Genomic DNA, 24,056 nt, shown 5'->3' on the forward strand with positions numbered 1-24,056 from the left:
GCTGCATGTGTGCACAGCTCAATCAGGCAAATTGCTAGGCACAAGGAAGCCTTTATTGAGGCCAGCAAGCCCATTATAATTTACATCAGTTGTTGCATAAATGTTACACCATGCTGCCAGCCTTTCAAGTTAGGATTTCATATGTTTAATAGCTGTGCTGGTGGCAATTCCACATTACAGTGGTGCCTCGCAAGACGAAAATAATCCGTTCCGCGAGTCTCTTCGTCTAGCGGTTTTTTCGTCTTGCGAAGCAACCCTATTAGCGGCTTAGCGGATTAGCGCTATTAGCGGTTTAGCGGCTATTAAAGGCTTAGCGGCTAAAAGGCTATTAGCGGCTTGGGGCTTAGAAAAAGGGGGGGGGAGCGAAAAAAATCGCAAGACTCGCAAGACGTTTTCGTCTTGCGAAGCAAGCCCATAGGGAAATTCGTCTTGCGAAGCGCATCGAAAAACGGAAAACCCTTTCGTCTAGCGGGTATTTCGTCTTGCGAGGCATTCGTCTTGCGGGGCACCACTGTAGATGTCCCATTAGAAACACACAAATTAAGATAAAATGTTAAGGTTAGGAGAGTGTTATACAATGTCTGTCCTGCTTAGCATCATAGCCAACTTGCATTCACACTTGAGCACCATTATGTGCCTTTAGTTGTATTTAAAAAACAAAAACAAAACATTGGGGTGTTTTTTCATTGAAAGCTACTCTTTACTGATGGCCACAATGGCTAATAATTTCATTATGGTCGTAGGCTATATAAAAATAGTTAAGTACCTACCGTATTTTTCGCCCTATAGGACGCACCGGCCCATAGGACGCACCTAGTTTTTTGGGGGGGAAATCAAGGGAAAAATTTTTATTTCCCCCCCAAAGGTTTGGGGGTTCTTTTCTGGCAAAGGTTTGCGCAGCCATCCCCAAGCTAGAAGAGGGAGACGGAGCGCTCCGTCTCCCCCTTCTGCCTTCAGGGACAGCCTCTCTAGCCTCCGTGGGGCAGCGGCTTGCCCCGCTGTCCCCCGAGTTTGTGGGGCTGGCGGGGCACCGCAGCCTCCAGATCAGGTCGGGGAATAGCGGGGTGGCAGCGCTCCGCCTCCCCGCTATCCCCCGAGCTTGTGGGGCTGGCGGGAGGGAGAAGCAAGCTTGCTTCTCCCCCCGCCCGCCAGCCTCCAGATCAGGTTGGGGAATAGCGGGGTGGCGGCGCTCCGCCTCCCCGCTATCCCCCGAGCTTGTGGGGCTGGCGGGAGGGAGAAGCAAGCTTGCTTCTCCCCCCGCCAGCCTCCAGATCAGGTCGGGGAATAGCAGGGTGGCGGCGCTCTGCCTCCCCGCTATCCCGCGAGCTTGTGGGGCTGGCGGGAGGGAGAAGCAAGCTTGCTTCTCCCCCCGCCCGCCAGCCTCCAGATCAGGTCGGGGAATAGCGGGGTGGCGGTGCTCTGCCTCCCCGCTATCCCCCGAGCTTGTGGGGCTGGCAGGGGGGAGAAGCAAGCTTGCTTCTCCCCCCCCGCCAGCCTCCAGATCAGGTCGGGGAATAGCGGGGTGGCGGCGCTATGCCTCCCCGCTGTCCCCCGAGCTTTTGGGCTGCAGGCTGCTGCCCGCAAGCCTTGCAAGCCCGCAGGACATCCCGCCGGGCTTGCAAGACTTCCAGATAGCTTCCTGAAGCCTGGAGAGCGAGAGGGGTCAGTGCGCACCGACCCCTCTCGCTCTCCAGGCTTCAGCAAAAGCCTGCATTCGCCCCATAGGATGCACACACATTTCCCCTTCATTTTTGGAGGGGAAAAAGTGCGTCCTATAGGGCGAAAAATACGGTAGTTTAATTCCTCAAGACGAAACCAGCCACAACAGTTTAAGACAGGAGAGGATTCAGTTGACTAGCCCTGCCGCTAGAAGTCCTGTGCAAGGAGTTCCATTTGTGCAATAAGGCTTCCTCTCCACAACTGGGTTGGGAGAACCCACACAACAGCTTGCAGGGGGAGAAGAGGGGATATCTTTTCATATGGGAACCTGGAATGGAATTCCGTTCCCAGTATTTGGAGGGAACTGTACTGAAAGATGAGGTAAGGGGCAAGTATTGTTTTATATGAGAAATGTTACCTCAATAGAGATACAACGTATCACTATTCAGCATCAGATAGCAAGCTAAATTAGTATTTTTAGTATATATAATATGCAGAAGAGAGAGCAAACCTCAATCTCTACAAATAATTTTATGTATCTTTTCAGAGATGCTCCCAAATATTATTTCAATACATTATGGACATTTTCCAGACAATTTGAGCACTCATGAACTCTAATTAGGCAAAAGGTGTGAAACCTATAACCCCCATATCCATCACTTTTGAGTATTAATTATTTTCAGGGCGTGTGTTTTTAAAACACAATTAAGATGCTTCTTCAGTGAGAACTACTCATTGCTAATGCAGTAATTTATTTAATTGAACCCTTTCAGATAATACTGACCACTCCTTCTGGCCCATCAGTCATAACAGCAAAGAAGATCCTTCATGTACAGATGTAGTATATCTCTTATTATCGGGTACTGAGACAAACAAAAGTGAAAGGCCATTAAACATAACTGGTCTGTTTTCAGGCTAAATAGCCTAAAAATCAGCCAGAGGACTTCACTTACCTGAAAATTAGGATGAAAGACACAGCAGTCGACGGAACTATAATGGCCCCCAAGCATAGCCATTCGATTTCCTGAGTAAATTGTATAAATAGCAATAGTGCTACCGTATGGCACAAATGCAAATTCCGGACTGCAGCCATGCGAGACTGTAAATTTGAGTCCTTTTCTACTTTCATTGCACACCTTCCCGTAATTCACCTGTAAAGATGTAAAGATACAAGATTTTTTTAAAAAAATGATATTTATTAAAGTTTCAAAAAAAGGTTACATAGATAAGAATAAAAAAAATAGAGAAAAGAAAGATACAAAATACAAAAAAAAACAACAATTAAAAACAATTCCATCTTTTCATCACTTATCTTTCATTTACTTGTTTCCCGGACCTCCTCATGCCTCCCTTTTTTGTATTCCAGTTCAATTTATTAGTTCAGCAATTCCTTTATCCTGATCTTTAATCTTAGTATATTATAGCATTAGGTTTTTGCGTATTAAAAATCCAATTTTTCCGTATTTTTGTACCACTACAGCTAGAAACCACTTAACTTCAATCCAACATCATTCTAACATTCATTAATTTTGCAATATTTCTGTAAATAGTCTTTAAATTTCTTCCAATCTTCTTCCACCGACTCTTCTCCCTGGTCTCGGATTCTGCCAGTCATTTCCGCCAATTCCATATAGTCCATCACCTTCACCTGCCATTCTTCCAAGGTGGGTAGGTCTTGTGTCTTCCAATGCTTTGCAATAAGTATTCTTGCTGCTGTTGTAGCATACATAAAGAAAGTTCTATCCTTTTTTAACACCGTTTGGCCGACTATGCCCAGGAGAAAGGCCTCTGGTTTCTTCAAGAAGGTATATTTAAATACCTTATTTAATTCATTATAAATCATCTCCCAGAAAACCTTAATCTTTGGGCACGTCCACCAAAGGTGAAAGAATGTACCTTCAGTTTCTTTACATTTCCAGCATTTATTATCGGGCAAATGGTAGATTTTTGCAAGCTTGACTGGGGTTATGTACCACCTGTATATCATTTTCATAATATTCTCTCTTAAGGCATTACATGCCGTAAACTTCATACCTGTGGTCCACAACTGTTCCCAGTCAGCCATCATTATGTTATGTCCAACGTCTTGTGCCCATTTAATCATAAAAGATTTCACCGTTTCATCCTGAGTATTCCATTTCAACAGCAAGTTATACATCTTTGACAAAATCTTAGTTTTTGGTTCTAACAATTCTGTTTCTAATTTTGATTTTTCCACCTGGAAGCCGATTTTCTTGTCCAAATTGTATGCCTCTGTGATGGGACGATGAGCTGCTTGTGTGTAAAATCCTAGTCCCTCAGAGTTTGGTCAAGTTTGCAAACCTCTGTCTGTAACGGAGCCCCTTAAACATGGCTCCGTCAGTCGCTGGCAGATTCCGACAGTGGTTGCTTTCGGAATCGCTTCCAACATAAAAGCTCCTTAACGGAAACACGTCTTCTGGACTCTCTGCGTGACAGTTTCCGGCGAGGAGTGGGTGTCCCTACAGGAGGTCCTGAAATCTCCCCACTGTTTTCGCTGGAAGTGTCTCTGAGCCATCCCTCCAGCTCCCTTTCCCTCAGCTCAGCTCCTCTCCCCCTACTGGTTCCCTCTTCAGCTGCTGAGTCTCTCCCAACCTGTGTGAGCCCTTTCACTTCCCTTCCTTCCGATGGCAGTTCCCTGACATCCACCTCCCCTCCAGGGCCCCCTTCATCCCCTCTCGCCCCCTCCTCTACGGGCGGTGAGGAGGCAAAACCCCGGAATGAACTTCCTTCATCTTCCGATGTCCCGAACACTTCTCTCCACCTGTTGCGGTTCCTGGTCTCGAAGTACTCCTCCTCCTCAGAGTCCATCTCCCCTTCCCCTTCCGATTCCGAGAATCCTTCCAACTCCTCCTCCTCATCGGTGGTCCCAAAGTATTCCCTCCGGAACCTCTCCACAGGCTGAGGTTTCCTTGGGAACCTTTGATGGAACGTTTCTATCAATACCTCGTCATTGATATCTTCTGCCATTACCCAAGTGTTTTCTGACTCCGGTTCTCCTTCCCACGCTACCAAATACTCCACCTGATCCCCCTTCCACCTGGCGTCGAGGATTTCTGCCACATGGCTGCTGCATTCCCTTTCTTCTATGACCGGTCCCCGAGTGGCCATCCCTTCTCGTCCCCCCTCATACGGTGACAGTAACGACCTGTGAAATACTGGGTGCAGTTTCATGTGGTTGGGTAACCGGAGCCTGAAAGCCACTGGGTTGACCTGTTGAATGACCTCAAAGGGACCCAATCTCCTGGGTCTTAATTTCTTACAACCTCCTTTGAACGGCAACCCTTGGGTTGACAGCCACACCCTATCTCCCACCCTTATGGTTTCACCTTCCCTTCGGTTCTTGTCTGCCTGCCTCTTGTATTCTTCCTTCGCCCTTTCTAAGTTGAGTTGGAGCTGACGATGGATTGCTTCCATTTCTTCTACAAAATGCTCGGCTGCCGGGACACCCCATCTCTCCCCTTCTCCCCCTGGGAAAGCCCTGGGATGACACCCATAATTAGCCAAGAAGGGGCTCATCCCTGTGGACACATTCTCGGCATTGTTGTAGGCAAATTCCGCCAGCGCCAACTTTTCTACCCAGTCATTCTCTCTGTCATTGACATAACACCTCAGGTATTGCTGGAGGACCCCGTTTGCTCTTTCCGCCTGCCCGTTGGTTTCAGGGTGCCGGGCAGTCGAAAAGTTGACCTCCACCTGCAGTAAGCTCATGAGCTTCCTCCAGAACCTGGAAGTAAATTGTTTTCCTCGGTCTGAGACCACCCTCAATGGCACCCCGTGCAACCTAAAAATGTGTTCTACAAATAACTTCGCTGTCTCTTCCGCCGTGACTGCATGCGAGCAGGCTACAAAGTGGCACATCTTTGTTAGTAGGTCTACCACCACCATGATGGCTGTTTTCCCCTTGGACTTCGGCAGATCAGTCATAAAATCTATCGACACTGCCTCCCAAGGTCGTTCTGGGGTTGGTAAGGGTTCTAATAGCCCCGCCGGTGCCCGCCTCTCCCCTTTGGCTCGCTGGCATTGCTCACACCCTCTTACATACTCCCGTACATCTTCCCTCACCTTAGGCCACCAAAATTCCCTGGTGACCAACCACATGGTTTTGTGTTGTCCAAAATGCCCCGCCGTGGGGCTGTCGTGCAACTGCTTGAGTACCCTCCCCCTTAAGTCTCCTTCAGGGATATACAGTGCCCCTTTGTAATACAAAGCTCCATTTCTTTCCTCGAAACCCCCTGGTTCCTCTCCCTCACCCCTAAGACCTCTAAGCTTATTCTGGGCGTATTCATCATTCTCTGTTTCCTCTACCAGTTCTCTTTGTCCCACCAATGCCGCCCCACACACCCAGCGGTCCTCTGGAATGACATGTCTCTCTTCGGGTGCTCCCTCCCCCTCCAAATATTCAGGTTTGCGTGAGAGAGCGTCCGCCCTAATGTTCTCTGGGCCTGGCACGTAACAAATCTCAAAGTTAAATTTGGAGAACTCCTGGGCCCATCTCACTTGCCGTTGGTTGAGCACTCGTGCCGTCCTCCAATACTCTAGGTTCTTGTGGTCAGTGCACACTTGCACCTTATGTTGTGCGCCAATTAGCAGGTGCCTCCATCTCCGGAACGCCTCATGAATGGCTAGTAGTTCTCGGTCATACACCGTGTAGTTCCTCTCGGATTTGTTCAGCTTTCGCGAAAAAAAGGCACACGGTCTCCACTCTGACTCCTCCTTCCCTGGCTGCAGAAGCACCGCCCCAATAGCTCTGTCTGATGCGTCAGTTTCCACTCTCATCGGTTTTTGTAAATCCACATGCAGGAGTTGTTGTTCCGAGGCGAAGGCCCTTTTTAGTTCCTCAAATGCTCGCTCCGCCTCCTCAGTCCAAACGAACTTCTTCTTACTGCTGAGACAGTCCGTAATGGGCGCCGTCAGGTGGGCAAAGTTTCGGATGAACTTACGATAGAAGTTCCCAAATCCTAGGAACCTCTGCACATCCTTCCTTGTTTTGGGTGTTTTCCATTCCAGCACCGCCTGGACCTTGCCGGGATCCATGGCCAATCCCTTGTCTGACAGGCGATACCCCAGGAATTCCACCTCCTTGGTATGAAACTGACACTTCTCCAGTTTCACCCACAGCTGGTTGGCTTGCAGCCTGCTCAACACTTCTCTGACGTCTCTCACATGCTGCTCCTCATTCTCAGAATACACCAACACGTCGTCTAAGAAGGCCACACAATTCTTGTAAAGCAAAGGCCCCAGGACGTGGTTCATAAACGATTGAAAGCACGCGGAGCCTCCTTGTAGGCCGAAGGGCATAACTAAATATTCAAATGCCCCCAAAGGGGTGAACATGGTGGTTTTCCATTCATCCCCCTTCCTTATTCGTATCAGGTTGTACGCCCCCCTTAGGTCCAGTTTAGTAAAAATCTTTCCCTTCCTGACCCTTGTCAAAATGTCGTCAATCCTGGGCATAGGGAAAGCCACTGGTTCTGACACTGCATTTAAGGCCCTGAAGTCACACACAAGCCTCGGCTTGTTCGTGTTTTTTTTATCCACAAAAAACACTGGGCTGCCCCCCACTGCCCTGGACTCTCTGATGAACCCTCTCTTCAGGTTCTTGTCAATGAACTCTCTTAGCTCCTGCATCTCTCTGTCTGACATGGCGTACAGCTTGCCTACAGGGAGCTGTGCCCCAGGGAGTAAATTGATTTGACAGTCAAAGGGTCTATGCGGGGGTAGTTGGTCAGCTTCCCTTTCGCTGAAGACGTCGCGGAGATCTGCGTATTGTCGTGGTACCTTCACGTTCTCCGTTACTTCAGTCCCTGCTAGGGTGGCTTGGGCCCCTGCCAAACCCTTTCCCTCTTTGCAGTGTTCTAAGCAATGTGCTGAACCAAAAGAAACCACTCTCTGATGCCAGCCCACCAGCGGATCATGTAACGCTAGCCAGCTCATCCCCAATATAATGGGAGCTCCTCCCAAGGTGGCCACATTAAACGCTATCAGTTCGGTGTGCCTTGCCACCTTCATTATCATTGGGACGGTCTGCAAGCTGACTTCTCCTCCCAACAGCTCCCTGCCATCGATCGTGGTCACCTGCAGGGGGTTGCTTAAAGGGATCGTCTGTATCTGGTGTTCAGCTGCAAACTCTTTGCTCATGAAATTGCAGGAGCTGCCTGAGTCCAACAGCGCCTTTATCTTTAGAGGGTGTCCGTTTGGCAGCTCTAGCGCCACTTCTATCACTAGGGCGGGTTTAGGAGGTTCTGGCGTGGGCACTTTCACTGCTCTTTGGCCTGGCTGCTGTGCCCCGACGGTGGCAGCCAGGCGTTGGCTTTTACTTGCTTCGGTATTTCTTCCTCTCTTCCCTCCACAGCTCCTACCATCCCTTGCCATTCCTTCCTCTGGGGGCAGACTCTGGCAAAGTGACCTGGCTGTTGGCAGAGATAGCATTTCCGGGCGCCTTTTCCCTCCTTCTTTCCCCCCTCACTGGGCTTTGAAACTGCGCGCGCGCGCGCTGTTCCGATTTCCATCGGCTCTGCCGGCGGGAAAGTTGGCTCTGGAATGTCTGGAATGCGGAACTCCTTCCAACGTTCCCCCTTCCCTTCCCGCCTCTCCAATGCTCTCGCCTCCTGGCGCGCTCCTATGGTCAGCGCTGATTTGGTCAGCTGGTCCATAGACTCCGCCCTGGGCGCCCGGGAAAGTTCGTCTTTCACAGCCGAAGAAAGCCCTTCTTCAAAGAGCATTTGAATGGGTTCCGCCGATAGATCCCACCCCAATTTATGGATCAACATGGTGAACTCAGTCCAGTACTCACGGACAGATCGGCTCCCCTGTTTGCAAGCCATTAACTGTCTGCGGACCACTCCCTGTTCAATATCGCTGGAAAACATCAGATCCATGGCGCGAAAGAACTTCATCGTGTCCTTTAGGACGTCACTATTCGCTGCCATCAGGGGTCTAACCCAGTCTCTCGCCCCCTTTTCAAGATGCCCAATCACGAAAGCCACTCGTGATTCCTCGTCAGGGAATTCATCAAACTGCAGATTGAGGGCATATTGCATCTCTGTCCGAAAGCCATGATAGTCTTTGGGCTCCCCCCCAAACTTCTGCACCAATCCTGGTACCTTTCTGACGAGCTGGGTGTCTTTCCCCTTTTTGTCTGCATCCTGAGCCCTCCTCTCCTCAAGCCTCGCCGTCTGCAGCGCTAGCTGGACCTCCAACACCCGGTACCTTTCTTCCAGGCTTGGACCCGCTCCAGCTCCTGCTTCTCCGGTTCCGGCTGGGTTGCTCATGATGCCTTCTCCTGCACAAGCTGCTCACGAAGACTGTCGGAATGCTGTGATGGGACGATGAGCTGCTTGTGTGTAAAATCCTAGTCCCTCAGAGTTTGGTCAAGTTTGCAAACCTCTGTCTGTAACGGAGCCCCTTAAACATGGCTCCGTCAGTCGCTGGCAGATTCCGACAGTGGTTGCTTTCGGAATCGCTTCCAACATAAAAGCTCCTTAACGGAAACACGTCTTCTGGACTCTCTGCGTGACAGTTTCCGGCGAGGAGTGGGTGTCCCTACAGGAGGTCCTGAAACCTCCCCACTGTTTTCGCTGGAAGTGTCTCTGAGCCATCCCTCCAGCTCCCTTTCCCTCAGCTCAGCTCCTCTCCCCCTACTGGTTCCCTCTTCAGCTGCTGAGTCTCTCCCAACCTGTGTGAGCCCTTTCACTTCCCTTCCTTCCGATGGCAGTTCCCTGACAGCCTCCATTATCTGATAATAATGAAGCCAGTCTCGCACTTTGTTTTTTAATTTTTCAAAACTCTGCAGTTTCAATCTATCTCAATCTTGTTTCAAAATTAAAGATACAAGATTTTAAAGCTAGCTCCTGATGTCACAATGCAGGTATACGATGATTATTCATTACATTTACAAGCTGTAGCTCACTTCCTGTCATTATACTGTTGAATGCATACTCACACACCTGTCACATTTTATAGTGTTTCAGATCTGACGTTGATGGCTCAGGGTTATCTTGTAACTTGATAGCATCAGAACAAAACGTGAGATCAAAAGGGGAAGCAGCTAGCCAGCAGGAGTAGACTCTCTTTCCTGAAGACTATTTAACTGGTCTTGAACAGACCATAATATATATGCAGTATATTCCCAGAAAGGCAACCAAACCATTAACCAGCTGGACTAGACTCACCTGTGTTTACTAAGCTGGTGCACATGTATTTTGATCACAAAGACATGGCAGAGTCCATGCATTCTTACAGGCAAGGATATGTTTTTTAGTACAGTCGTACCTTGGTTCTCCAACGGAATCTGCTCCAGAAGTCCATTTGACTTCCAAAAACATTCAAAAACCAAGGCGCAGCTTCCAATTGGCTGCAGGAGCTTCCTGCACTCAATCGGAAGCCGCGTTGGATGTTCGGCTTCCTGAAAACGTTTGCAAACCTTACTTACTTCCAGGTTTGCGGCGTTTGGGAGCCAAAACGTTCAAGTCACAAGGCATACAAAAACCAAGGCACAACTGTATCTGGCTATCTCTAGTGTGATATCCAGATTATAAAATTCTCTGTTTTGCATAATATCACCTGGGTGGCATACTGTATGAGCCCTATTGTGCATGAAGGGAGCACACAGTGCCCTATCCCAAATGTCCCAGGTGTGCCAGCCCAGTCCCTTCATTCCTCACCATTGAGCTTTTGGTGCCCTTGGAACACAACCAGGTTGATATAGAAGCAGACTCTACCTGGGGCCCTAACCACTTAGGGCAGGCACATCCAACAGGTAGATCGTGATCTACCGGTAGATCATTGGACGTCTGTGGTAGATCACTGGCTCCCCCCAAAGAAGCCCAATAACTTTGGCTCCCCTAAAAAAAGTTAAACATTTTAGCCCTGCAGCCCATAAAAAGAAGCTCAACAACTTTGACCTGAACCCACTGCCAGTTTTTAACTCTGTGAGTAGATCACAGTCTCTTGGGAGTTGGCCACCCCTGACTTAGGGCTTTAAAAGTAAGAACGAGTTCTCTGAATTGGACTTGGACATGGTCAGGCAACCAGATAAACTCTTTTAAAGACTAGAAATTTTTTAACTTGTCTCAGAATCTGACCAGCTTGTATCCTGCGTTAACCATAGCTTTTGGATCATCTTCAAAGTCAACTGTCTTGTCCAGGTCTTAGACAAGGGACACGAGGGAAACCACAGCTGGCCACAATGTCATAGTAACTAGTGAGTTAGGCAGCTGTGTGAAGATGAGAAGGTTAAGTACTACCCATTTAATTTATGGAAGCATCACTGCAACTGAAATAAAGGCGCATCAAATACATTGTGTGTCAGGAGCTAAATCCCAGCGGAGGTACTCTGTTGAAAAATTATAACCCAATAACTGAATCCAAGGGGGAATATTATTGTAGAAACTTAATTTTCGGTTCTACTTGAGCAGTGAAGCCTTGTGTGGCTGCAGGAAAGAGCAACCAGAAACCTAGATTAGTCTCCAAGCCAGAGGCCTGGAGGAAATGTCAGAGGTTGGGAAGGTGATCTGGCCCTGGAAAAACCTTCTGTTCATTTTTTCAGCTGAAACAAATTACTCACTTGTGAAAATACTTTCTGCTTCTTAAATTAAAAGTAAGCCAGAGTGAGAAAAAGGGAAGATGATTCATGAAACAAGCAGAGATCCACTTACTGTATTGGTGATGTGCAATAAAGTTGATATAGGCTAAAACACTTAACCTGACATTACAACTAACAGCAAGTTTTGTTTGCCCAAGGGAGAAGAAAATAAAAGCAAGAATAACTCCTCTTGCTTTCAGCAGATTGTCTTTCCTAGTTGGAATTATACATGCAGTTTCCAGTGGCTTACTGTACAGTATGGTAGGGAATTGGAAAACAGACAACATGAAAGGCATGCACAGAGATATCACCTGGAATAATGCAATAAATTTTTGTTTCAAAGAGAAAGATAACAAGAATATATGGTGAATTACAGAAGAAAAAGTCCACTGTCTCTTTGCAAAGTACTTTATATGCAGCTTTTCACAGGAAGAGTTCAAGTGAATAGTGATGAATTAAATTTGTAGATCTTGTAACATGCAGTGGAAGACAATTACCCTTCTGGAAGATTCAGGATTCAAGAATATAATTGCTCCCTCAAATACCTTTGATTATGGGATCACAGCAACAAATGCTGAAAATATGACACACAAAGTTTCAGAAGCAGCCACCCATGTGCGCAACATAAGCATGGATTAAATAAATTGTAGATTCATTTCAATGAGTTGGATGGTGCAATCAGAAATATTTTCATGAGTAGCTCACTGCTGTATCATCATTTAGAGCGAACATCTGTTCTTTGCTGGAGGCCAAATTGTTTGGAAAACTACTGTCATGCCATGCAGCAAGACCTCTGATGACACCAACAAATCAGGACAGGAAAGCCAAACGGAATCGTTACTTGCCACACACCTGATGTCAAGTATAGGGGAGGTGAGTGTGGCTTGCTCAAAACAGCCTGGCAGGCCAAATGAAGACACCCGTGACACAGAGGTTTCCTTCCACTGCTCAATGACTTTGGCTTCAAATGTCACAGAACATCCTTGAAGAAGATGTAGACCAAAATCCAGATAAACACTACTACTATGTTTGTACATGCTAGCTCACTGGAGCTATACACATTGTTGTACATACAACTGCTACAGGGAAAATCAACCCACAACTCAGGCATCAAGATTTTGACATACTGTTGTATGCCATTTACTGTAACTCAGATCAGACCACAAAATATTTATGGGCATTTCTTCTGGTTTTCATGACACTTGCCAGAGTCGTTTACATGCAACTAAAGGAAGGTATGTTTAAAGATTTGTTTGTAGTTATTTTCTTCTAAGGAGACAAGATGGACTTTTAATTTTTAAGAGCTGATTGCAGCAATGGGGCCTTGAGTTTAAAAAAGGTAATATATTCATTTTCTTTAACCAGAATTAATCCAGAATATATGTGAATTCAACAGTGCTTAGTCTGTGTTTGGTTGTCAGTTTGTTAATGTTGTTGATAATGTTCTGTGGAATATGACTGTTGTAATGCTTTGTGAATTTTATAATGTGACTTTTCTTGTGGCTGTGCTGTTTAGCCTATTTTTTAAGTTGCTTTGTAAATAGTGTTTTATAGACGGTGGTTGTTTTACTGATGTTCTGTAATTGTTTTACTGATTATTTGTTAATTATTTTATATGATTTGTATTGTAATTGGTTTTTTTAATTATTTTTACCCCCCCAAATTATTAAAAATCGAAACAAATTACTTTAATACAATTTCTTAAACTCAGGTTTCTCATTTCCGTTACAATCGTATGTCCAAGATATTCCCCTTTCACTGCTTCCTTTCTTATTTAGTCTCCAGTTGACATTCTTCACTTGTCATTAAGCCATTCTTCCAGCTGTCCGCTTTTTCACCTTACAAACAGCAACCTCGGTTACATCTTACATATTTATAATCCATTTCACGTGTGTAGTCTTTATCTTCATTTCATTCCAGACCTGGCGTGTTAAAAGAGTTCAGTTCCTTCTCTTGTTGTTCCATTCTTTGCAGTGTTGGTCTGAGTGGTATAAGGTCACATTTCATTCCATTCTGCTGTTATCGAACTAACATGAGAACCACAGCCATAGATAACTCGCGGAGTGAACTTTTCAGACTTCCGCCATTAAATTTCCCTTTGCAATTCTTTTTTGGCACACAACACACAGCAAAATATTTTCTCAGCTTCAGCCACTCTTCAACAACTGTCCAGCTGTGGGTCATATCCCCTTTTCCTCACTGCATTTATCCAACAACACCCCCATCCAGAAGTGGTCGTAAATAAAGTCCATTCACCCTTGGTCGAGGGGGCGTGGAACCTTATTAAATTCCTTGTAAAGCATAAATCAGAAGCCCCCCCTTCAAAGTGACAAGCAGAGTAACAACTACACACGCCTCTTCGTTGTGTAGAGGACAGGAGAGAAAAAGACCATGAGAAAACCATAAGAAAGCACAAAGCACCTTGTCCTCCCCATTTCCTTTCACAGCTGTTGTAGAGATTCTCAAGCTTCAGAAAAGCTTTCAAATACCTTCAGAAAACCAGTCTCAGTTCTTTTGGCAGCTGATCAATTTGGATATGATGCTTTGGAAGCGCGTCTTGATGAATGCCAATTATCCAGATTAAGGAAGAACCTTCCCCAAATTATGCTGGTAATGGAGGGTCGTCCATGGCAGGGGCACACTCCCTGATCTCCCTGCAGGATGCAGTGAACTCCCCAGACCCCACTGGAGAGCATCAAGAGTATTTATGCCTCATTTCCTCCCTTTTCCCTGCCTGAACTTCTTCCTAGCCACCGGAGGACTGCGAAGAACAATCCCCATTGATTGTGGGCATGGCTGGAAACCGATTTGTGTTGTAATTGCGATGTTCTGCTATGTTATTATTTATTGTATGTAAGCCACTTTGTGACTCATGTGAGTGAAAAGCGACACAGAAATAAAATAAAATAAATGAAAATACAAAATTTGTGGAAATGTACTTTAAATACACTGACTTGGAACCTGAGCTGCTCTTCCATTTCACAAGGCAGAGTGATTTCTCATTCCTTTTGCAGATCCCTGCAACATTTTTCAAAGCTTCCCCATTGTCTTACAACCCTCAAGAGCATATTTTCAAAGGTACAGGAAGCTGAAGAGGGAAGATGGTGGCATGGCCTACCATGAATGTGTGCAGTTCACAGAAGGGAAGTTAGAATTCAAGCCATGTGAGAACATAAGAAGAGCTTGATGAGTCAGGTCAATGGCCCATCTAGACCAGCATCTTATTCTCACCATGACCAACCAGATGCCTATGGGAAGCTCAAAATCAGGACCTGAAAACAACAGCACTCTCTCCTATTGTGATTCCCAGCAATGGGTATTCAGGGGCATACTGCCTGTGACAGTGGCAGTAAAACATATAAGGCATGTTCTGTTGGGTGTGTCCAGGTTCCCATACTCTGCTGCCTTCCGGGGATGGGAAACAGCAGGTAGATTGAAAGTTTGCTACAACTCAGTGTAGCAGTTTATGAAAATCAATAGCCTGATGGTAAGGATGGATGGGGGAAAAACAGAATTTTGTCTATTGTGGAGTGCCCAGCCCTCTGCTGTTCAACAAGTGGCTCTTACAGAGTTTATTTTTGACACTTGATTGAAAGGGCAAACAAATTAAGTTACTAAGAAGTTAATTCTACCATTACAACATCTGTGGCAGCCAAGTCTCAGGCAGTGGAGATTACAGCATCATTCCAGAGATCAAGCTGCAAGATAAATATTTCCAAGTGACCTGAAAAAGTCTCATAACATGGGTTGCACAGTGTGCAAGCGAACAAGATTATGTTTCCTGGGTACTGTGTGTATATGTGAAATTGCGTATAGTGGGGGACGCCATCTAAAAAGCCTATAAACATCCTCTAAACCTCTGGAAACCCTTCAAAAACCCTTTTACAAACCAACAGCACTTACCAGGCTGACTTGAATCCCCCAAACTCCTCTAGAATCACTTCCACCAAACCTCCTTTCTCAAACTCCAACTCTCCATAGGCCCCAAAGGTTGGTGCAACGACTCATAGGATGTAGTTGAAAAAGCTCCTAGAATTGCTAGCTGTTTCCCCCACTCTTTTTGCACAGTTCATGCAGTTTTTGTGCCTTTTTGTGGCCCATTTATGGTGTATAAATGGTCGTGAGTGAGTTGAACATGCATAATAGGGGAGTCACATACATTACATTCCTCAATATCAGGACCAACTTGTTTAGTCATAGGTTATAATGAAAACAAAACTGTACGCAGTCTAAGTTGCCCCCCCCCCAACCCCAACAACTTCCTCAACTTACTAATGTGTTCTCTCCACTGGAACTGTTCCAGAGTCTCATGCGGTCATCTGTACCAAATGTCAGAAGGTGAAGTCCATCATTTGTGAAGCACAAGCCATTAACTCTTCCATTATGGGCTGTATTTTCTGTTAAGAAAATATGAACAACACCGGGTAGTACAGAGTTTGATACAGCAAAATGTAAAACTCATCACGGCAAAATATTTGTAATTGCAGTGTTTGGAAGGGAAATGGTGCAACAATGTATTCTACTATGTGACAATGCTTGTCGCCAAGGGTGAAACCAAATGCTTAAGTGTTGAAATGTTTAAGAACTTGATATACATGTGAATGCGGGTCCTGCTATCAGAACACACGTTATCTGCAAATTCACTTATCTGAACATAAAGAATTATGCCCAAATATCGCTAAGTGAATGGTTGATTCATATATTTGAATAGCCAGAGTTTGCCCACTTCCTTGTTTGTGCTTTTCTGGTCGGCAGCAACTATTTTTGAGTAGATGCCATGCTGGGGGGGGGGGGGAGAACGGACAAATGAGGGAGCAAGAGAGATCAGACAAATCAGTTTTCCCTTTGTCTCTCTTTTGCTGGTTGGCTGCAGCCATTTCAAGAAGAAACCATGGAGGGAATGGGGCGGGGAGAGACTGGAGAAATCATGGATTAGAAATATTCTCATATGGACTTCTGGGGAGATGAATGGTGGTTTGGCTATCTGTCTGCTAGCTCCTTTTGTCAAAAGATAATTATGTGGTAAACAGATAGTCCAACTATTCATCACTCTGGAGTTAAGGGTGATCTGGAAGTTTACCTCAAACGCTTGGATTGAGGCCATTTTCCTGCTGTCCTTGTCTGGGAGCTTGGACGGGAGTTAGAATGAACTGGCAAGCTATTCTGCCCAAATATCACACAATAGGGAACCCATCTTGCACTTTTCGTGGAAAAAAGAAATGAATGATTCTGAGACACCTTGAACAAAATATATATTGTTTAACAGAAGATGGATAAAGATGGATGTTAGCATGGACTGAATGTTGTAAATAATCATTTTTTTCTTTTTTAAGTGGCAGATAAGTTTTCTTTTTGTATCTTTTCCTAATGTTTCTTTTATTGTATAATAGATTTTTTAAGATAAAAATGTCATGGGGGGGGGGAAGTTCCCATATGAAATATTGTAATGGAAATAATCTAACAAACGATTTCTTGGGCATTGTGTTTGGAAAGTGAGACCTGTGTGTACTGCATATGTATACTGATTACCTGCTTCAGAAGATGCTTTTGACTTTTCACCATTATGTTGATCAAGAGTAATCAGACAAGCAGATGCTCTTCTTACATCCCACAATTTCACTCTACTGTCAGCACTAAAAGAGGAACAACACCTTGTATTGATTTATGGACAAAATTCATGGTTTCTATCCAATCCTACCTCACTCTGTCATAAAGGCAAGTGATGTCCTTAGGTTGGATTAGAAATTTTCTGTTAACATTAGTATGGTTATGTGCAAGTTCTTGCTAATATGTATACAATATCTGGTCTTCCCTACCCTGTTAATTTTAATACAGCGAGTTACCGTTTTCCAAGTGAAAAGTTTCTGACTACAGTGGTGCCCAGCAAGACGAATGCCTCGCAAGACGAAAAACTTGCTAGACGAAAGGGTTTTCCGTTTTTGCGTTGCTTCGCTAGATGAATTTCCCTATGGGCTTGCTTCGCAAGACGAAAACGTCTTGCGCTTTTTTTAAAAAGCCGCTTGAAGAGGCGCAGTTGCGACGGACCGTGCTTCGCAAGACGAAAAACATCGCAAGACGAAAAGACTCGCGGAACGAATTCTTTTTGTCTTGCGAGGCACCACTGTATTTCATGCGCTTCAGAAAAAGGTAAACTAAGGAACGGCTTATTTCTACAAATTTCTCTGTATTTCATTATTGGCCTATTCTGTCAATGAATTATATTCATTCTGAATTGAAAGACAAATGCAGTGTAGTTAAAAAGTAATAATCTTGCTTTCAAAAGTAAAAATTTAACAATTGCTACTTATAAGAGTGCCTTATTAAAAATATATATTTACTTCAACTTTGGACCTTAGCCCTCAAGGCAGCTTACAAAATTACAAAATTTTAAATGGTAGCCATAAAAATGAAACAATTGTTATCAAAACCCAGAAAGTCATATTCACAAAACCTTCATAAAACAAGTAAAATATATCAACAATAATAAACAAATTCTATTACTTGCCACTAAAACGCCTAAATAATTTTTTTCCACCTGGCACCTAAAAAACCATCAGGGATGAAGAAGAAGAAGAGTTTGGATTTGATATCCCGCCTTTCACTCCCTTTAAGGAGTCTCAAAGCGGCTAACATTCTCCTTTCCCTTCCTCCCCCACAACAAACACTCTGTGAGGTGAGTGGGGCTGAGAGACTTCAAAGAAGTGTGACTAGCCCAAGGTCACCCAGTAGCTGCATGTGGAGGAGCGGAGACGCGAACCCGGTTCCCCAGATTACAAGACTACCGCTCTTAACCACTACACCACACTGGCACCAGATGGTTAACTTAACAGGCTTTTTGTTTGTTTCTAAGCATTACCACATTCTTTCTGTTGATGTACATGTTAAACATTTTATTTATGGCACATTTGAGCTATCTGCAGCCTTCGGTCCATATAAAGCCCTTGGGACTCCCCTTTATGTCCTGCTGAATTTGGCCCCATCGCTGCCAATTTCTCCGCACTGCAGAAAACCTCCCCCTGCCACAAAAGGCTGCTACTCCATTCCTAGTGTGCTTTGTGGTCTGGGTAGATGCTGGAGTGTTTTTACGGATGTGGCTCAGAGGAAGAATTAGAGTGTGCCAGGTATAGTGTCTACTCAGTATTCCACCTGGCATCCCTTATTGTTGGGCATCACAACTTGACAGCTGGGCTTGACAGCTGTCTTTGGCTGGCTCCTCTGTTTCCCATTGAGATGGCACAAAGGTAAGTCACCGGGCACAGAGGGAAACTGGCTGGGGGAGATCCAAAAAATGACATCACCATGACAAGAAACAGAAGAGCTGGTAGGAAAAGCTGAAGAGGCAGGAGAAATAGCAAAGACCTTGGGACTCACAAAAGAATGCAAACTGGCTAGCAGAAGAGACAGAAAGACAGAGTCTCTGTGTGAGAGAGACAAAGGAAGAGGGAAGGGATGTCCCCACCCACTTTTGGTTTTGACTGTACCCACCTCTAGTATGTGTGCCCCAACTATTTTGCCTTTAGGAAATGCGGAGCTTGACTCTGCAAAGCTCACCCTTCCCTGATTTAATAATTCTATCCTTGTTTTCAGCCACATTGAGCTGTTTGGAGTAAAAGCGGGGTATAAACGTGTTAAATACATTATTATTGACTTTACCCCCAAAAGGCGCACGCCTCCGTTGTCTCCCAAGATAGACGGATGCCAACATCTATTATTATTATTACAAATAAATCAATGCCTAGTCAAACAAACAAGCTAGCTTTTCATTTAGCTAAGCATTCTGTGAGTCCTCAGCTGCAGCTGCCATCACAAGTGAAAACTGAGAACTGACCTCCTCCTCCTGGTCATCAGAACATCACTTGTCCAAAATAACTAGGTCAGAGTCTGAAAGGGTTGAGATTAAATTGTGGCTGGTTTACTTCTGTTCAGGTATAAAATCTGTACTTAGTCTCTGTTGGTGATTTGTGTAGGCTTTTCCACTTGCACGTGAAGTGACTGAGTTCAGGCAACTACCATTACGAAATGTTTTATTTGAGCAATAGCACTATCTGCCAGCCTCTCCTCAAGCCTGCTTTCCCCCTTTTCCCAAGCAAGCAAACAGTCAATCAAACAAGCTTGTATTTTTTTCCCGTTGGCAGGCAAAGATAAGCAGTTATGTTAAGAGGTGGTAAAACATTGAAAAGTTTGCAAGGTTTTTTTTTATAAAAAATCCTTAGAATAAAGTTTAAAACCTGTATAGATAAACCCCAGGAATGCCACAGAGACGGCTGCTGAACTGCCTGTGAAACTGATTTATGATTCTTGGCTCCTTGGAGAATAAAACAACACTGAAAAGGTCCTTGCCCTCAATAAATCAGATAGCTGCTGAGCCGGCAACAGCATTAGCACATAAAAAGAAAAAAGAAAAAAACCCCAATTAAACAATTAAAACAGACTGTGGAGCTCAGTCCAGAATGATCTTTCTTGATGCCATTTTGGCCGGAAGTCCGTGTGAAGAGATGGTTCCCACCTGCCTCAAAAGAGGCGGTGGTGCAGCTGCTTATAAAGAAACTGGATCTGAACTAATAATAATAATAATTTATTATTTATAACCTGCCCATCTGGCAGGGTTTCCCCAGCCACTCTCAGTGGCTCTCAACAAAATATTAAGAATACAATAAAATATCAGACATTAAAAACTTCCCTAAACAGGGCTGCCTTCAGATGTCTTCTAAAAGTCAGATAGTTGTTTCCTGATGGGAGGGCGTTCCACAGGGCAGGCGCTACTACTGAGAAGGCCCTCTGCCTGGTTCCCTGCAACCTCACCTCTCAAAGCGAGGGACCCACCAGAAGGCCCTCGGAGCTGGACCTCATAATCCGGGCTGAACAATGTGGGTGGAGACGCTCCTTCAGGTATACAGGGCCGAGGCCATTTAGGGCTTTAAAGGTCAGCACCAACACTTTGAATTGTACTCGTAAATGTACTGGGCGCCAATGTAGGTCTTTCAGGACTGGAGTTATGTGAGCTCGGTGGCCATTCCTTGGACTGGCACAACTTTTAACCAGTCACAAACACCTCCTTTTGGGGAAAGGTGGTGGAGAGTGTTTTGGTGGGGCAGCTGCAAGCATCCTTGGATGACAATTAATTCCATTCCAATCTAGGTTCCGACCTGCCCATGGGACTGAGTTGCCCTTGGATGCCCTGATGACTTTTGCAGAGCGTTTGTTCCTGCTTCTCGATCTTTTTTAGGCTTTTGATACTATGGACCATGGTACCCTCCTGGACCAGCTACTGGGAATGGGAACTGACACTGTGTTACAGTAGTTCCAGTCCTACTGCCAAAACCAAGTCCAGAGAGTAGCACTTGTGGAATGCCTTTCACTCTACCTGGCAGTTACAAAACGGAGTACCGCAGGGCACTATCTTAGCTCTAAGACTATTTAATAGCCATATGAAGCTGCTGACAGTGGTCATTTGGAGTTCTGGGACAAGCTGACATTAGTATGCTGATGATGTTCAGCTTTCTTTCTCCATAACATCTGTCTGGGCAGTGGTAAGATGGATGAGGTAAAAGCTGAGCTTGAATCCTAGCAAGATGGAGACACTGTGGGTAAGTAGTTCCCATGTCTGAGAAATTGGTCAACTCTGGATGGGGTTGCACTCCCTGTAACAGAACTGGTTTGCAGTCTAGGAATGCTTCTGCATCCAGCTTTGTCACTGCAGGCCCAACTGCAACTGGTACCACACTACAACTGCTCCTGGACTGGGAGAACTTGACCACAGAAGTTCATCTCCACTTTTTTCCAAAACAAAAAGAATTGGGGACATGCGAATAAATGAACCAGGAACATTACAATTTCTCCAACACATCACTGATACATTTTTGGTCATATTACTCAATAATAATGGATATTCAGCATACAATTTTGAGTGCATTTCACAGATTCTGTCCCAGATTCTTACTGAGACAGGTCAGAAGGAAGCTTTTACCCAGATACTGTTCCATATAGTATCATCTAATGGCTCACCCAGATCTTTTTCCCACCATGCTTTTAAGGTTGTGAGAGATGACAGCATTTAAGAGTTTAATGTTTTGTAGATTAGGGAAATGAGGCCTTTCTCTCACAGCTATACAAATACTGCACACTCCATTCAAATAACCCTTAGTTTTAAATTTCAGTGAAATACATACAAAACACTAGTTAAGGGGAACTCCCTATATTTCAAGTTAAGAGCAAGAGACTAGACTATGAAACAAACACAGAAGTGGGTTTTTTTAAAGGGTTAATTTTCATTCTAATTGTCACTACTTTATTGTTGGTTCTTTCTTTTACCTTGCAGTTGCTAAAATATATTCATAACGTGGTGACCAAGATACTGCTAGTATTTCTTGTTTGTGACCTAAAAAATAAGAAGCCATAAGAATCCTTAGTGGTATACAAGAGACTACTCATATACAAACAGCTATGGCACAATTCTTTGGAATTACCAAAGCATCTGACTGAACAGAACCTTATCTCTTCACCACTGTTGTAAAGGAGGCACTGTACCAGGACGGAAGAAATGGAAAACATGCCTTCCATATCCTCCAGCATAGGAAGTGAAGAAGGGGGCTAGATAGGGATACAAGAGCAGCCTCCCATTCTCTGAATTGCCATGGTGTGCCATATGCACACCGGGGGGGGGGCTGAATTAAGGCCCCTCCTGCCATTTGGAAGGATAAATGCTTAGCCCTCTTTTGTTTTGTTTTGTTTTGGTTTGTTTGCTATGGTAAGAAACCAATTCTTCAATGTATAAATGAGTTATTTCAAAGTAAATAACTCTCTCTGAATTAATTCAGAGAAAGATTGATTGCAATCTACCAACTACTTGAATTGATTTAGTTTCTTTATTTTTTTGCAGAGCATGTTATGGGATCGCTTTCTAAACAGAGACTTCAATTCAGTAATGGTCAACATCCTTCTTTCATTGTCCCCCACTTGAGTACACTGTTCTGTAAATTCAACAGCAAGTTATCTTTAAAAGAAGAGACATGCAGTCCCTCCAGTAATTATTTTGCTTATGAAGCTACAAAACACAATCTATGGAATCCTAGAGCAACATTCATAGAAGTAAATCTACAGCTTAGGCTAGTTTAGTACCTTAGACTATACAAATTAATTTTTCTACATCAATGGCCTCCTTCTGAGGAGAGACTCAACATTAAATATTATTTTGGTAAATCAGAGAGTTACACGATCCCAAGAGCATAGCAAGCATAGCAAGACCTAGTGTGGACAGCAGACTAAGCAAAGTGGAACTCCCTACAGCTTCTTTCATAAAAATAAATTGGAAACTAAATATTTCTGATGCAGGAGGGAGGTAATATGGTCTGGCCTACAGATGCGGCAAAAAGAGGTGGTAATGAGATGGTAGTAAAATGTGCAGTACCACTATAGACTGTAAGATCTTTGAATACTCTCCTGCACTGTCAATAGAAAACAAGCACAACAGAGAACAGATTGTTATGCTAGCTTTGAACTAGAAGGGAAGGTTTTGTTCTGTTGTCACTTGGGGGAGCATTCACACTAGTATTCCCTAATTGCTTCCTGAAGTAATACAGTTCATTGTTCCTCTTAGGAATTCTAATTCTGTTGCATGTGTAGGTTAGGCATGGCACATATATTCTTGCCAGCTACTATGTACTAGTCAGCTGTAGCCAGCAAAACATCTTGTGTTTTTTATATCAATTGTCATTCTGAGCAGCAAGAAATGGGAACTCCAGCACCATTAAAAGTAGTATATGGCATAAGGGGCAGGGAGGAAGAGCAGAGGGCAGGAAACTGAGAGGCTGCCCAGGGTACAGAAATGATTACTTATGGAACCTCCTACTACATCCTTCTTAAAGCTATCCCAAACATTCATTTTCTGGAATACAAAGTTTTATTTCATGGCCTATCTGCATTAGGCTTATCGGCTGCACTCCAATACATGCAAACAAAAATAACCTAGGCAATTGTCTAGCTGATTTTGGGTAAGTGGTTTCCTCAGTTTGCTGGGAACACTTGCCACTTTATATTTTAATGATGTGAAATTCAAGGAATCTAAACTGAACTAAATTGCCCAGTGTTTTCATAGTGACAAATCAATATTTTTACTTCTTCAGACCCACAGTGCTAGAAAAATATGTGGAATATATTGCTATTCTTGCTGTGTTGTTTCACAACTGGAACACAACATGTCTGTCATATTACTTACAAATAATATATTGTTTAGAGCAGTTCTTTATGCTGTGTAGTTTACTCAAAGTAGTTATTGTCTAGAATTTATGTTTCAGACTAAGACATACCCTGCAGAATGTGAGAACATGATCCAGACTTCAAGTCACAAAGCTGTACTTTGGGGCTTTTGGTACCAACTGTAAGAAAAAAAGACAAAATACATTAAGGAAAAGAGAAACACACTCTGAAACTTAAAATTGCAGCTATAAAAAAGCACACAGAGAAAGTGCTAGTTGTATTGTATTTTATATATCTTTGGGGGGCTTTGAATAAATGTATTACAAAAGTTACAAATTCCCCCAATATTTTTTTTTCTAGTAACTGTATTCTGCTCCTTCATTCAGCTTATTTACCATAACATTAAAATAAACAGAACAGGGTGAACAGTTTTCTTTTATTCTTTATAAATTGACACAAAGGAATGTTTTATAAATGAAGCATTTGGAAGTACAAACAGAAGTCCACTGTGTGCAAATTACAAACTGGACACTGTTAAAAGTATTTATGGCTCTTAAGTCTAAATGCTAACTTGTACCACAGTAATTTGAGCCATCTC

At 44.2% G+C, this 24,056-nt stretch overlaps 1 protein-coding gene and 1 long non-coding RNA gene across 8 annotated transcripts in view; both read right to left on the minus strand.

The window, feature by feature from the left end:
- The window catches only part of ERCC8 (ERCC excision repair 8, CSA ubiquitin ligase complex subunit), a 46,152-nt gene that overhangs the window by 5,866 nt on the left and 16,230 nt on the right, over positions 1-24,056 (minus strand). For 5 of the 7 annotated variants that reach the window (XM_080972972.1, XM_080972973.1, XM_080972974.1 and 2 more), the window contains 5 exons: positions 23,569-23,637; positions 21,575-21,641; positions 16,793-16,896; positions 15,536-15,660; positions 2,613-2,810 (listed from right to left, as the gene is read on the minus strand). In XM_080972972.1, the coding sequence (XP_080829098.1) occupies positions 2,613-2,810; positions 15,536-15,660; positions 16,793-16,896; positions 21,575-21,641; positions 23,569-23,637 (563 nt within the window). Of the gene's footprint in view, positions 1-2,443; positions 2,523-2,612; positions 2,811-15,535; positions 15,661-16,792; positions 16,897-21,574; positions 21,642-23,568; positions 23,638-24,056 lie in introns of all 7 variants that reach the window. The other 2 variants (XR_013977191.1, XR_013977192.1) reach the window with 1 other exon arrangement.
- LOC308458413 lies at positions 16,916-17,819 on the minus strand. The gene is made up of 2 exons (XR_013977378.1): positions 17,383-17,819; positions 16,916-17,127 (listed from the first exon to the last, which is right to left on the minus strand). It is a non-coding gene; the product is annotated as an uncharacterized lncRNA (long non-coding RNA).

This window comes from Podarcis pityusensis (assembly GCF_964106645.2).
Source record: "Podarcis pityusensis genome assembly, chromosome: 11".
Taxonomy (NCBI): domain Eukaryota; kingdom Metazoa; phylum Chordata; class Lepidosauria; order Squamata; family Lacertidae; genus Podarcis; species Podarcis pityusensis.